The sequence below is a fragment of the Equus quagga genome, chromosome 17 (genome assembly GCF_021613505.1).
Source record: "Equus quagga isolate Etosha38 chromosome 17, UCLA_HA_Equagga_1.0, whole genome shotgun sequence".
Taxonomy (NCBI): Eukaryota; Metazoa; Chordata; class Mammalia; order Perissodactyla; family Equidae; genus Equus; species Equus quagga.
In genome coordinates, this window is record NC_060283.1 from 4,372,226 (window position 1) to 4,385,735 (window position 13,510).

The window sequence follows — 13,510 nt, forward strand, 5'->3', positions numbered from 1 at the left end:
AGGAAGGGGGGCGCGCCCTGCGGGCTGCGGCGGGCTCCGGCGCGGGAGGGGCGCGGGGGCTGCCGAGGCGGGGGTTCCGAGGGGCACCCGCAGCAGCCCCCTCGGACGGCGGAGTTGGGAGAGAGCCCGAAACGGAGGGGATGGGGAATCCTGACCCCCCGCAGTGGGTTGGGTGGGGGGTCCGCCCGGAGGTGGGTCTGCCCGCGGGCGGGTCCAGTCAGGCAGCGGGAAGGGATGCTCAACCCACCGGATTTGGCAGGACGCCCCGGGCCCGGGGCCTGTAGGAGTACCGGCTCCCTTCCCCGCCCCATCTCATCCCCACTTCCAGGAGTGGATCGGGCCTGGGGGTCCGCCGCAGAGTCAGTCGGCGCGCGAACAGGTACAGTGCGGGAGCTGCGGGGATGCTTGGCTCTCCTGCCTTGGCAGGACGCCTCCGGCCTGGGGCCACTAGGGCCGCCGGCTCTCTTTTCTCTTCATCCTACCCCGCTCTGCAGTATTGGGTCTAGGGGTCAGTCCGAGAGTCGGTCAGCCCGCAGGCGAGTCCCATGCGGGAGCCAGAGGGACGCTCGGCCGTCGGGACTCCGCGGGGCGCCGCGGACCCCTCCCCGCGCCTGCCCCCGCAGTGCTGCGCTCCGGACACGCCCTTGGCGTGGAGACTCCTGGCGCGGTCCGAGCGCCCGCCGTGGACCGGATGGGGGTGCCGGCCCGGGGTCTCTGCTGGCGAGCGCTCCCCATGCCCCGGTGCGGCGCTCATCAGGGCAGGTAGGCGCGGAGAGTCCGCCCAAGGTCGCGCCGGGCCACGGAGCTGCGGCGCCGGAGGGGGTATGGGGGTGGGGGGCGTCATGTGACCAAATCCGGGCGAACTTGGTGTGCGAGTCTGGACGGCGCGGTCAGGTCGTCCGAGCGGCCGGGGCACCGACGCGGGCATCCCCTGACCCAACTCCCTCGGCGAGCCGACAGCCAGTTCTTTCGTTTTCTTCGGAAGGGCCGTGGGTCAGCGTGTTTGTAATGTAAATCGGGGGCTGGCTTTCCTTACAGCCGAAGGGGACAAAGATGAGGGCTGGTTTCCTTTTTTCACTCCAGGAGTTAAAAAAAATCCCAAGTAATTAACCAGGTTAATACTCCCAACTCGGGACAGACTTTGTATTTTGTTACACAATTTTCTTGCACAGGCGTCCTGTTTCTGGTCAGTCCAGATATTCAAGCGTGTTTCTTTCCTCGTGAACCACGAACCAAATGAATAAAAAATGGCCGAACTCGCTGGTCTTGGATTGACGCCAGCCAGCATCCCCCCTCCCCCACCCCAAAGTATTTAAGGTGACTCGCACTGAGTGGGGCGTAAGTATAAGGACATTACTGTTGCTGATATGCTTATCGTTGAGGTGAAGGAGTGCCTAGCTAAGTCATCTGGGACCATGGTGTCTGGTGGGAACTGAATGCAGCATCGAGAGGCAGGGTTTTGGGTGGTTTGGCTTCGGTGTGCCCGGGGGCTCTTCTCGCACCTAAATGACTGGTTTCCTTCCAAGGAAATGTTGCTAGACCTGACCTTGCACGTTGAACTCCATCTGAACAGCTGATGGAATCAGACAGCAAAAAGGGCCATCTTCAGGAGTGCGCGTGTGTGCATCCGAGTGGCAGCCATCAGCATCACGCCCAGGCCAAAATAACTTTTCGAGTTTGTACTGAAAACAAGCGGAGGCGAAGGGGAGAACCTGGCGTCCCTGCCGCCCTTGGCCCCGACCCCGCGGTCACCGAGCGGTCAAGCCTCAGTCTCCGGGCAGCCCTGGGGCCCGAGCCCGCGCTTGGGCAACCCTGGCCTCGCCTGCCCATTCATAGAAACACCGTTAATGCTTCCTCGGGCTGCGCAGCGAGCCCTTTCCAGACGCGCTCTGGGCTCGCGGGGGCGCAGTGCCGCGTTCCTGGCGTGGAATGTCCTCAGGCGCCCTCTGCTCTTAAGTGTCCCCAAGGTTGGCCACGCAGGGCTCGGCCTTCCCCAGGAACAGGCACCGTGTTTCGCCCGCTGACGCCGGGGTGGCAGGGCCGGCGACGCGCCAGCTCGCTCCGGAAGGTCTCTCCGGGCACTGCCGGTGGAACAGGATCTGAGCGCCCGCGACGCGCCAGGCCGGGGGCGGGGCTCGCCGTAACCTTTCCCCTACTTTTCTCGGGCGTCACGTGACGCCCGCGGGGGGAGGCGCGGGGCGGGGGCGGGGGCGGGGGCGGGGCGTGCCGGCCGCAGTTGCTGGCGGTGGCCCAGGGGACAGGACGAGTTCCGAGCGAACAATGAAAAGACGCAGCCTGAAGTCGAAAGGCGGCGCGGAGGTGGGAGGGCAAGAACGCGCACCCGTTCCGGGGCTGCTTCTGCAGTTTGATCCGGTGCATTTTTTCCTTTGTTGGAAAAAGTGTTTAGTCACTCTGCATGGTGGTTATTGGCAGGCCAGAGCTGTGCTGCCGGTGGAAGCCTGAAATTGAATTCCAGAAGAATTGGTGCTTTTCAGAATAGAATTGTGGTTCAGGCTTGTGTGTTTCGGAGATTCCGTGTCTCATGCTTGCACGGGGCCTCTACGTTCTTTGAATGGCTTGAGCCAGTCTTGAGCCTTTCCTGCGAGGACTTTTCTGTTCCCCAATAAACACAGGCGCATGGTGCAAACGGAAACGGGGGGAGAGTGCATACAGGGGTGCAGAGGTGACCTCCTCACTCAGTTTCCCTCTGCGGAAGCCAGCACTATTAGTAGCTTCTTCGATGGTTCTAGAAATAGCCTAGGATGAACAGGGCATGTTTTAAAAAGAATCTGTAAGGGATGTTTTGTGCTTGTTGATTTCCGATTATTTTGTTTCCGGTTGATGAACTTCACCTTTTACTGCTAGCAAACATCAGGTGGACGTTAGGTTTTCCGCTGGTCCTGGGCTGAGACCAACTTGACCTTTCTGGCTAAGGTCCCCGGGAGCCTCAGTTCTGTGGAAAATCCCCCCTTTACTTTTGTGTGGGTTGTTTTTTTGTTTGTTTTTTAAAGATTTTATTTTTTCCTTTTTCTCCCCAAAGCCCGCCAGCACATAGTTGTATATTCTTCGTTGTGGGTCCTTGTAGTTGTGGCATGTGGGACGCTGCCTCAGCGTGGTTTGATGAGCAGTGCTGTGTCCATGCCCAGGATTCGAACCAACGAAACGCTGGGCCGCCTGCAGCGGAGCACGGGAACTTAACCACTCGGCCACGGGGCCAGCCCCTATGTGGGTTGTTTTTACACCCAGGAATGTTCTTGGAAGTTAATAATTGAAAGAAGTTGTGCTGCCAAGTGAGGTTTGCGTCTCCAGGGTGTAGAGTAAGGTAGTCGCCCTGTGGAGGGTCGGGAAATAGGGCGGCTGCTCTTCTGCTTCCCAAGAATGATCAGCCCATTGGAGGACTCCGAGTTCTTTGCTTAAAAAGGGATCTTCCATACCCTTTTTTTTTTTTGAGGAAGATTAGCCGTGAGCTAACTACTGCCAATCCTCCTCTTTTTGCTGAGGAAGACTGGCCCTGAGCTGACATCCGTGCCCGTCTTTCTCTACTTTATATGTGGGACGCCTGCCACAGCATGGCTTTTGCCAAGCAGTGCCATGTCCACACCCGGGATCCGAACCGGCAAACCCCGGGCCGCGGAGAAGCGGAATATGCGAACTTAACCGCTGCGCCACCGGGCCACCCCTTCCATACTCTTGATACGGCACCCATCCCAGGAAACTAAATCTAGATTCTTCCCAGCTGTCCCCTAAGCCTCACTGGCTACTTCTGCTTCCTAAATGGCTCTTAAACTCACCTTCCTCCCCATTTCTGTGAGCTGGAGTAGGCATTCGGATGTCTGTTGAATGAGCAACAGGAAGTTTGAACGCCCTTTCTCGCCCGGACTGCTGCTGCTTTTGGGTGGGGGTGGGGAGGGTCCTTCGGGGCATGGGGAGTTCCTGGGAAGGAAGCACGGAGCAGAGGGAGCTGCTGGGTCCTTCCTCTCTGTGCACCTTGCTTCACCTTATAGCTGTGGTCAAGGACTTCTGGAGTGGACACCGGCAAGCTCATTCCTTCCCCAGGTCAAGGGGTCAGTGGCCCCTTCTCCCACCAGTCCTGCCTTCCTCTTCCATGGCTCTTGATCCCCAGCACAGCGTTCAGCACGTTGTGTTATTTTTTATCTTTTTGAGGAAGATTAGCCCTGAGCTAAGTGCTACCAGTCCTCTTTTTGCTGAGGAGGACTGGCCCTGAGCTAACATCCGTACCCATCTGCCTCTACTTTATACGTGGGACGCCTACCACGGCATGGCTTTTGCCAAGCGGTGCCGTGTCCGCACCCAGGATCCGAACCAGCGAACCTTGGGCCACCGAAGCAGAACATGTGCACTTAACCGCTGCGCCACCGGGCCAGCCCCAGCACGTTGTGTTATGACACCTTGGTAAGGGGTATGCTCCATGAGGAGAGAGTCATTGGGTGTCTGAGGGGTCAAGTTAAGAGATTAATTCTCTCTTTAGAATTCTCCTTTTCTGTTAAAAATAACATGTATTAAAAGCAAGCACAAAATAACCTTGCTTTTGAGAAATTGTCATATGCTCCAACTCAAACGTTGCTTTCTGTGGAATAATTCTTCATTTATAAAATTATGCATTTATCACTGGTTTTTCCCGAGTGTCAGCTCTATGGTCCTTAAAAAGATCTAACGCGCAGAGTTTTGGTTTTTCAAACAGACCCTGTTGTGCGATGTGAGGCACAATAAGGTATGTTCAAAATAAGTCAGCCACGCTGCTGAGAGTTAAGTGTCAGAGACAACTGGCCAGGGTATCAGATGCTGGCGAGGGGCAGTGGAAAGAGGAAGGATGGAGACCCACGTTCTTGGAGGACCATCTGGCAGCAGGTGGCTGATGTTGGGAGGGTAAAAAGAACGTGTTCCTGCGTTAAATAAAGCCGTGCCGCGTTGTGGGGCCTGTCATGAGCTCTCCTTCAATTGACGTGAGGGCCGGGTATCATGCATACTTTATCTGCCGGGAAACAGGTCCTACAAAAGCTGGTGACATTTGCTCAAGGCCTTGCACACGTCTGAGAAAGCGGCAGAGCTGGAATTCGAACCCGGATCTGTGTTCTACAAAGCTTGTGCTCCCTCCCTTTTCCAGGCTGCTTCTCAGACATGGCGCAGGCCGCGGGCCTGGGTGTTCCCATCACCTCCACGCCTGCTGGATGTCGTTGGGCTGAATCCACCAGGCGCATTTCTGGGTCTCCATTTCCTCTTTTGTAAGGCGGTGTCTCTGATGTCTGTTCTGCCTCACAGGGGTTTTAGGAGGATCCAGCAAGAGGCCAGATGTGAGAATAGTTTTGAGGGTGTGAAACGAATAGAGGTTCTGACAAACACTGCCGTGGCTGCAGGTGGGTTTTATGGGGATGAGTGGGTTCGGCAGTCCCCGAATTGGAATATGTGGTTTGACGAGCTCATTTGCACTTCTGGCTGCAAAGGTGAAGAGCGTGCGTGGGAGATACAGGGCACCCACCCGTGGTTTTAGGACCGTCTGTGGGAACAGCATCCTGGTACGAGGGAAGGGTCCGGGATCTCTGGGGTGGATGCATGCGTCTCCCAGCAGTCCTCTCTTGTTCCCTGGAGGCAGGTCCTTCTGGGACCGCGTCCAGAGAAAACACCAGAATAGATAGTGCAGCTAATCGGGGCCTGCCAAGACGTTCTGTATTTTCTTTGCAAAAATCTGACCCTCAATGACCTTTCCCCCAGTTCTTTTTCTTGCTAGGATCGCATTTCTCTGTATTTATCTATTAGCCATTACTTGTTGACGTGGTGCGCTGTAAGGGTGACATTTGAATTTGCTTTATTTTTACAGTACCTGGGTAGGCAGAAGCTGTGTTGTTTTTTGCAAGCTGTAGAAGAAAAGTGTAATGCTTCAGAATTCACTGAATGACCTGCCTTGACTGAGCACATTGACCCTGTACACCTGAATGGGTTGTTACGATAGACTTCACCGCACGAAGTTCACCGTGGGCCGGTTTCAGTCATGCAAAGATTGAATGTGCAGTCATGCATTCAAGATCCAGCCCTTCGTAAATGAAGGTTCCTGTGCTTTTCTTGTACGTGAAGCCCTCGCAGAAACATAAGTGAGTTTTTCTTTTTTCTTTTTTTTTTGAGGAAGTGTAGCCCTGAGCTAACATTTGCCGCCAATCCTCCTCTTTTTGCTGAGGAAGACTGGTCCTGAGCTAACATCCATGCCCATCTTCCTCTAATTTATATGTGGGACGCCTACCATAACATGGCTTTTGCCAAGTGGTGCCACGTCCGCACCCGGGATCCAAACTGGCGAACCCCGGTCGAAGTGGAACGCGTGCACTTAACCGCTGTGCCACTGGGCCGGCCCCATAAAGTGAGTTTTGACTGGCACAGTTTCACTTCTAAGGTGCCTCCTGAGGTTAGGGAAATAGTAATTTGTATTTGCATACATGCTTACTGGCGAAACACACAATTGTGCTGAAAAAGAGCACAATTACAGAGAATCACGTCTGCAAGTGAGTAAGGATGTGGCTCGGACAAAGAGGGTGTGTGCCTCGCGGGGGTGGAGAGGAGCTGTTTCTGCTTCCCATTCTTGCCAGGTTTTGCCTGCACTGAAGTTCTCACCCGAACCAGCGGCATAATGGCAGGAATACTAAGTGCCAAAGCACAGTGGGGGACCTGAGAAGAGTCAGGAACCTTGCCGCACATGCAGGTCTCAGGGAAACCCCTGGGCTGGTGATGCCCTTCCGGAACTTTCCTAATGCTTTCCTTTCAGTTCCCGGGATGGCAGCGCTGAGGCCAGCCTGGGTGCCACCTTGATAGTCACTCATGGCGGAAATGTGGTTTCCCCAAGGTGGAGCCAGTCCTGGAGAACAACGCTGGCTTTGTTTAGCCAAGCAGCACTCTCCCAGGTGTCGGTCACCAGACTGGAAGAGTATGTTGTAGATGATAAGATAACTTTTTCACCCTCCGCTAAAGATGCTGCTGCACATTCTCTGCCTGCTGCGGTGTCTTCACTCCAGACTTTTTCCAGGAGCGGCGCCCCGCTGTCATCCAGACTCACTCTTTCTCCCCGATGACAGATCCAGCCTGTGCTCCTGGAGACCCTGCCTGCTAGTCCAGCTGCGCTAAGCTGTGGCTTCCTGCGGGCGCCCTTTTCTCAGAGGATTTCGAGCACAGTTGTTGACCGCTAGATGAGATGGGCCGCTGGTGGCTGCGTTTTAATAGCGGGCAGGGCCAGCTCCTGTATGCGACTGAATTGTGCAATTCTGGCGGGAAGACTGGGTCGCGCGAATAATTTTAGAGTTGGCACCCGTCGTGTTTGTAGTTACTATAGTTTTATTGCCGGCAGCAGTCACATCCTTTTGGTTACAACGGGGTGACCTAATTTTACATCTGTGATGCAACTGTAGGAATCTTAAGTGGAACTTTTCGCCGAATACTTAACCACTTCACTTGATAAGTAAGAACGTGAGTGCCGAGTTGGAGCTGGGGCCGGCCCCCAGCGCTGCTGTTTGCAGGCTGTGACCTTGGGGCAAATTCCTTGACATCCAAGCCTTGGTCTTCTCATCAGTAAATGGAGATAGCAATAGTCCCCGTTTCCTAGGGTTCTAGTGGAAATGAAATGGGTTAATGAAGGTGAAATCCGGATCACATTGTCGGGCATATGCCAGAGACTGGTGGAAGGAGGAGTTTGTACCTTGGTTGTTAGTAGCACAGACATTCATCTGTGTGCCTTATGTATCTGTCTGTCTGTCTCCCCACCCACCTACCTACACATGTATCTACCTGCTCACCTATGGATCTCTCTACTTATCTATTGATTTCAAGCCTATGGTGAGAGACTTCTTACAGGCACGTAATTTGGTTCCATATCTTGGTTGCCCTAAAGACCGTTTTGGTCTGCTGTCACATGGCAAGCTTTATTGTTTGTTGTATATTATGGAAGTGATTTCCACATCTCAGTTCCCCCCAGGGCTTGTTTTGAAAGCTGCGCTGCTCTTTGTGTCATGATGACCTTTCATCTCCTCTCCTTAGCCTGCCACCTGTCGCCAAACCTGGGTGGCCGGGAGGGATGGGGGGGGGGGGGGTACCGCACTGCAGGAGGGCAGTGCGGCCCCTGTTGGCGAGAGGACAGGGTCTTCTCCTTGAGGGGAACGGGACCCCTCTTACGAGTGGCTCCCTGATGACGTGGCCAGTGTTATGACGCGCAGGTCACTTACCTCCGAGGTGAAAGGTTTTTGGTTAAAAGGAATTGATTGTGGAGAAAGAGGACAATGTGAACACGTTTGAAAAAGTACAGCCCAACTTATGGGCTAAGGATTTGTGGAGGAGGCATTGGGCAAAGTTATTATAATTAAGGTTATCTTAGCAAAATTGAAGGAGATGCTGCAATGTCGCCGCCCCCCCACATTGTTCACTTGACATTCGGCATTGCAGAACTGTCAGTGGGCCCCATGCTTCGATTCAGAGAATTAAACACGGATTCATGTCCCTGAGAAGCTTACAGCTTAGTTTGGGAGGGTAAGCGAATAACTTACAAGTGAAAGTCATATGGCGGCAAGTGCAGGCACAATTGCTACATGGAACCGGTGGAACTGTGCGTGTGCTTTGGGAATGTGTGTTCAAAGGCGGGCCCCTGGGACAGGGGAGCTTAAAGCTAGATGTGAAGCACGGAGGAGATAGAAATCGAAAAGACCAGAAGGCCTCCCAGCTGTGAGTTGAGTTAGCAGGCAGATGGTCATGGCTGGTGGGCCTGGCTGAGGCCGAGGTGACCCGGAGAACAGCCACGTAAGAGACCAGAGGTGTGAATTTTTGCAAATTGTGATAAATAGGTCGTCGTCGTTCTCAGTTGGAACGTCTTGTTCTGGGTCCCTGCGTTTTTCCGAGAGCCGATTAGCATAAGATGCTTAAGTGTTCTGCTGCGGACCTTGGAGAATCTCTCTCCGTTAGTGGCCCTCACGGTTTCTAAAGCAGCACCATGGTGTGCTTCCCACGCTCAGCCTGGGCTCTTCTGCATCCCAGGGGGGGTTCCAGGCTGAGAGGTTGGTGAGCTCTCTGTCAGCTGCGGCTCTGGGGGGGGCACGCTCCCCCTGGCGCAGCCGGAGGTGGTTTCCTACAGCCGGGGAGAATAGACGGATCTGCAGCCCCTCGACGTCCCAGATCTCAGACGGGGGGGCTCCTGTCTTCAGCACGTTGCATGACTTTCTGGACATCGCCCCAGCAGCTGGGTGGGTGCTGCTACCAGTAGCCACCTCCAGTTTACCCGTGAGCTGTCTGTCCCCGAGGGGCTTTCTCTCATCACCCAGCCAGCCCTTCTGGGGGAGGAGCAGCCAGCCTGTTCCCACACGGTGCTTCTGCTGTCACTGTTTTGTCCAGTTTAGAGTTCTCTCCCAAAGGGTCTCCAGGAGTCGCTCAATGATGATTTGAGGGGACAGTGAATGATAGAAGAGAGAGTTCAGCTCTCTTTGCATCCGTCTCTATTTTCTCTTCTCATTTCTTCTTTGCATCCTTTCTCTCCCCTTCTCTTTTCTGCTTTTCCTGCCGGTACATGTGTCCTCTCCTCTGGCCATCCATCCGAGAGCTCCGGGCACAGGTGCACACTCTGCTGTGCTGGCGGGTCCCAGCGGTCATGCCGCGTATAGGTAGTCCCGGGGGAAGTCACCTCTCTCCGCCTAGGTAGATGGGTGCCCAGGTGGCACTGGGACGGGGGCCAGCATACCTTTCCAAATCAGCAGGTTCTGGTGGAACCTGGAGGAAGCCTTAGCCTGTCCGTGCCCGGGCGTGGTGGGCGGTGGCCGTGTTGCAGGAGGAGAGGTGGTAGAGAGGGGGTGGCAAAGATGGCGGGATTCATTTTCCGTTGGCTCGTCTTGGCCTCAGTGGAGACGAGCCTGAAACATCAAGTCTTGTGTGCGCAGGTAGCAGTTAAGGCTTTGGGCAGGCCCTGTGGGTGCAGAGGGACTGGAAGAGGAACGGTGACCCCCAGCTCAGAAGCCAAAGAGGGGCTGTGGCAGCAGCTGATAAATTGACAAGACCGTCCACGTGCCTGGTGACCTTCTCCAGGAGGAAGAAGAAACTGGAGGTGGGGCCGGCGCTCGGAGAGCAACGGTTTTGTTGTACGCCATGGGTAGGACATAGCAGAGCCCCCCTCCAGCCCCGGGGGGCCTTGCGGGGCAGGGGCGCCTGCTCGCCTGACCCTTGCGGCCCGGCCCTGCCCTTTGCTGCCATCCCGGAAGGCTGAAGGGATCCAGAGGACAGGCTGCCCAGTGTCGGTGGCCTGGATCCATCCACACACAGCCCCGGCCTGCCACTTGGCCCCAAGGCTGTCCTCTCAGTGTGTTGGTGTTCCCAGCTGCAATGACAGAGTGACCAGACAAGCATGCCCATCCTGGTGGGTGTGCCCCAGGACTCCAGGGAGGCCAAGCCGGGACGGGAGCCTTGGGGACGGGGCAGTCAAGTCAAGATGGGAAAATAGGACTATCTGTTCATTCCAGGAGGGGCATGTCGGTGCTATTCTCTGCTCTTCTGTGTTTGCAGTATCTCATGATTTAAACCGTTTCACACAGACTACAGCCTTGGCATGTGTTTAACCCAGTAAAGTTCTCTGGGGCTCTTGTGAAGCCCTCATGATCCCTGACTGTCTGTGAACGTAGTAAGGGCTGGCTGCCTTCCACCTGGAGCAGGTCCCCCTTCCCCTGCCACCCAGCCCAGGTGCTTCACCTGGCGGCTGTTTGTTCATGAGGCAGGTGTGGTTGGCCCGCTGTGGGGAGGGCACCCCTGGGTGGCCCCAGGCCTGGGTCAGCTCCAGGCACTTATGCAAGCACCGGGGCAGGGGTGGGGGGACAGCTGACCTGATTTCCTGGAGCAGGTGTCGCATCCTGAGGGACAGGTTGGCTTTCTGGTGGGGAGATGTGTCAGTCAAAGCAGGAAATCTGACCATTCTCACCGTGTTTGTTCAAACTCTGGTCTGGGAGCCCGCCATCCCTTCGGGCCGTGGGGAGTGGGGAGGGGTGAATGGCTTTATCCTCTGACTTTCCCTTTGATGGAAAAGGTCCCCAGGTTTAGAGACGTTAGGAATGCTGCAGGCCGGCCTTTGGGGAACAATGGTAGGCGTGTCTTCATCAGTTACTCTGGCGGCTGTTTCAGGGCGGCTGGGAGGTGGGACAGGCAGGGCAGTGTGGTCAGGTTGCAGCCACACACTCCTGGGGGTAAGGTAGGCTCTGGGCGTGCGTGCTCTGTGCCAGTGCAGAGGTGGCTGTCCCTTCGAGGGTGCTATGGGGCAGAGGGTGTGTGACCGACAGGCCACCTTGCTCCTCCTCTTTTCTTACTGCACCAGGTGGAGGTGGGTGGGTCCAGCAGGTGTTTCTATGCTGCGCACCCCGTGGACGAGTGCCAGGACAGGCTTGTGGGCAGCAACGACCCTGGAGACCTCTGCCCCTCCTGATTTTATCTTCTCTCCTTGCGGGCTGTGGGGCCTGGCTGTCTCTCGGCTGATGCTTGATGGCGGATCTATGTGGCTGACGGGTGAGATGTGTGTGCTCCCCGGAAGGCGGCCACAGAGGAGCCCTTAAAGGGTCTGGGGAGCTTTGAGAGTTGCTCTCCAAGCCTGAGATTTCGCACCAGCTTCAGCAGACATGTGTTTATTTCATTAAACGTATTTTAAGAAACGACTAGAGGGGCTGGCTCCGTGGCCAAGTGGTTAAGTTCGCACGCTCCGCTGCGGCTGCCCAGGGTTCGGATCCTGGGCACGGACTGGCACTGCTCGTCAGGCCACGTTGAGGCGGCGTCCCACATCCCACAGCTAGAAGGACCTGCAACTAAGATATACAACTTTGTACAGGGGGGGACCCAGAAAGATAAAGCAGAAAAAAAAAAAAGGAAGATTGGCAACAGTTGTTAGCCCAGGTGCCAATCTTTAAAAAAAAAGAAAAGAAAAGAAACAACTAGAAAAGATCACAGACTTATGCAGGAGAAGAGAGACTAGCATAACGGACCCACTGGCCAGCTTTCCCAGTTCTCACACCTGGCCAGTTCATACCTCTGTCCATCCGTGCCCCAGGCCCCCACCATGATTTTGAAGCGAAGCCCATAAAAGATAAAATTACATTGGTAAAGATTTCAATATGTATTGCTAAAAGATAACAGCTCTTTTGAAATACCTTAGGCCACCCCCAAAAAATTTAACAGTAATTTCATAATGCCACGAGGTAAGAATTGTTCGCAGGAGTCAGTGTGAATGGACACTAGGGTGGGCGTACTCGGGGAGAAAGGAGGAGTTCGCAGTCAACTTTGGAACGTTTTTGTCACCCCGAACAGAAAACCTCCTCTCCTTGGGCATCACCCCCAGCCCTCGGCAGCCACTACTCTGCTTTTTGTCTCTATGGGTTGGCCTGTTGTGGGCGTTTCAAGTACATGGAGCATTCAATGGGTGGCCTTCTGTGTCTGGCTTCTTTCATTTAGCAGAACGTTTTCAAGGTTCACCCACGTCGTAGCCGGTGTCTGGGCTTCATTCCTTTTTATTGCCGAAGAACGTTCTGTTATATGGAGAGACCACCTTTTATTTACCCATTCCTCAGTGTAAGGCCATTTGGGTTGTTTCCACATTCTGGTGGTTGTGAATAATTCTGCTGTTAACATCCGCCTCCATGGTTTTGTGTGGACATATGTTTTCACTTCTTTAGGGCAGACGCCCAGGAGTGGAATAGCTGGGTCATGTGGTAACTCTGTGCATAACCTTATGAGTGATTACCAGACTGTTTTGCCCAGGGCCTGTACCATTTTCCTCTCCACCTGCAGTGCCTGAGGGTTCTGGTTTCCCCACATCCTTGCCAGCACTGGATCGTCCATCCTGGTGGGAGTGAACTGGGATTTTGCCGGAGTTCTGATTTGCATTTCTCTGATGGCTGCAGGAGGCGGGGTTACAAAACAGAAATGTTATTAAGCATGAGGCTCTGGCTGCCAGGATCGTGGTGGAATTTTCGCTCGTTAGAGTTGCACAGGGAGCCGTTCGAGCTCATGTGCTGTTCGCAAGGCCTCGAGTATGGCTGGAAGAGCGAGAGGCTGACTCAGGACCGCCGTGGTGGCTGCTGCGAAACTAGAAAACCAAATTGTCCATTTTGGGGGCGTTCAGGACTCTTTCATTTGGTTCTTAGTCTGAATCAATCAAAACAAATAAATCCTTAGTTAAGTTCAGAGAGTTCTGACAAGGCTGTTTATTCTTGAAAAGTGACTGTAAATCTCAGTCTGCCTGCCTCTGTCTGGCAGAAGTCAGGTTCCTAAGCAAATAAACCTTTGGAGAGAATTGGCTGCAAACACTATATTGCTGTTTAATCTATGGCCATTAATAATCCCTTCACGTTCTGCGTAAAGCCCTTGACAGATCTTGTAAATCATTGAGAAGGTCGCCGGTCTCATCATTTCATCTGCCAAGATGCGTGCCGTGCACAGCTCTGCCTCCTGTTTACTCCGAAGCCTTTGCTGGGTGAAAGGATTAAGAATTAACTTGGGGGAGCCG

At 54.6% G+C, this 13,510-nt stretch overlaps 1 protein-coding gene across 4 annotated transcripts in view; it reads left to right on the forward strand.

The window, feature by feature from the left end:
- CPT1A (carnitine palmitoyltransferase 1A) overlaps nucleotides 1-13,510 on the forward strand; it is a 64,019-nt gene that overhangs the window by 1,180 nt on the left and 49,329 nt on the right. The window contains exon 1 of one of the 4 annotated variants that reach the window (XM_046643266.1): nucleotides 50-379. The exons of 1 other annotated variant lie outside the window; for it this stretch is intronic. Coding sequence is in view for 2 of the 3 variants with exons in the window: in XM_046643265.1 (XP_046499221.1) it covers nucleotides 6,058-6,107 (50 nt within the window). In the remaining variant the exon portion in view is untranslated. Of the gene's footprint in view, nucleotides 1-49; nucleotides 380-718; nucleotides 763-5,840; nucleotides 6,108-13,510 lie in introns of those variants that run through there. 2 more of the 4 variants (XM_046643263.1, XM_046643265.1) reach the window with 2 other exon arrangements.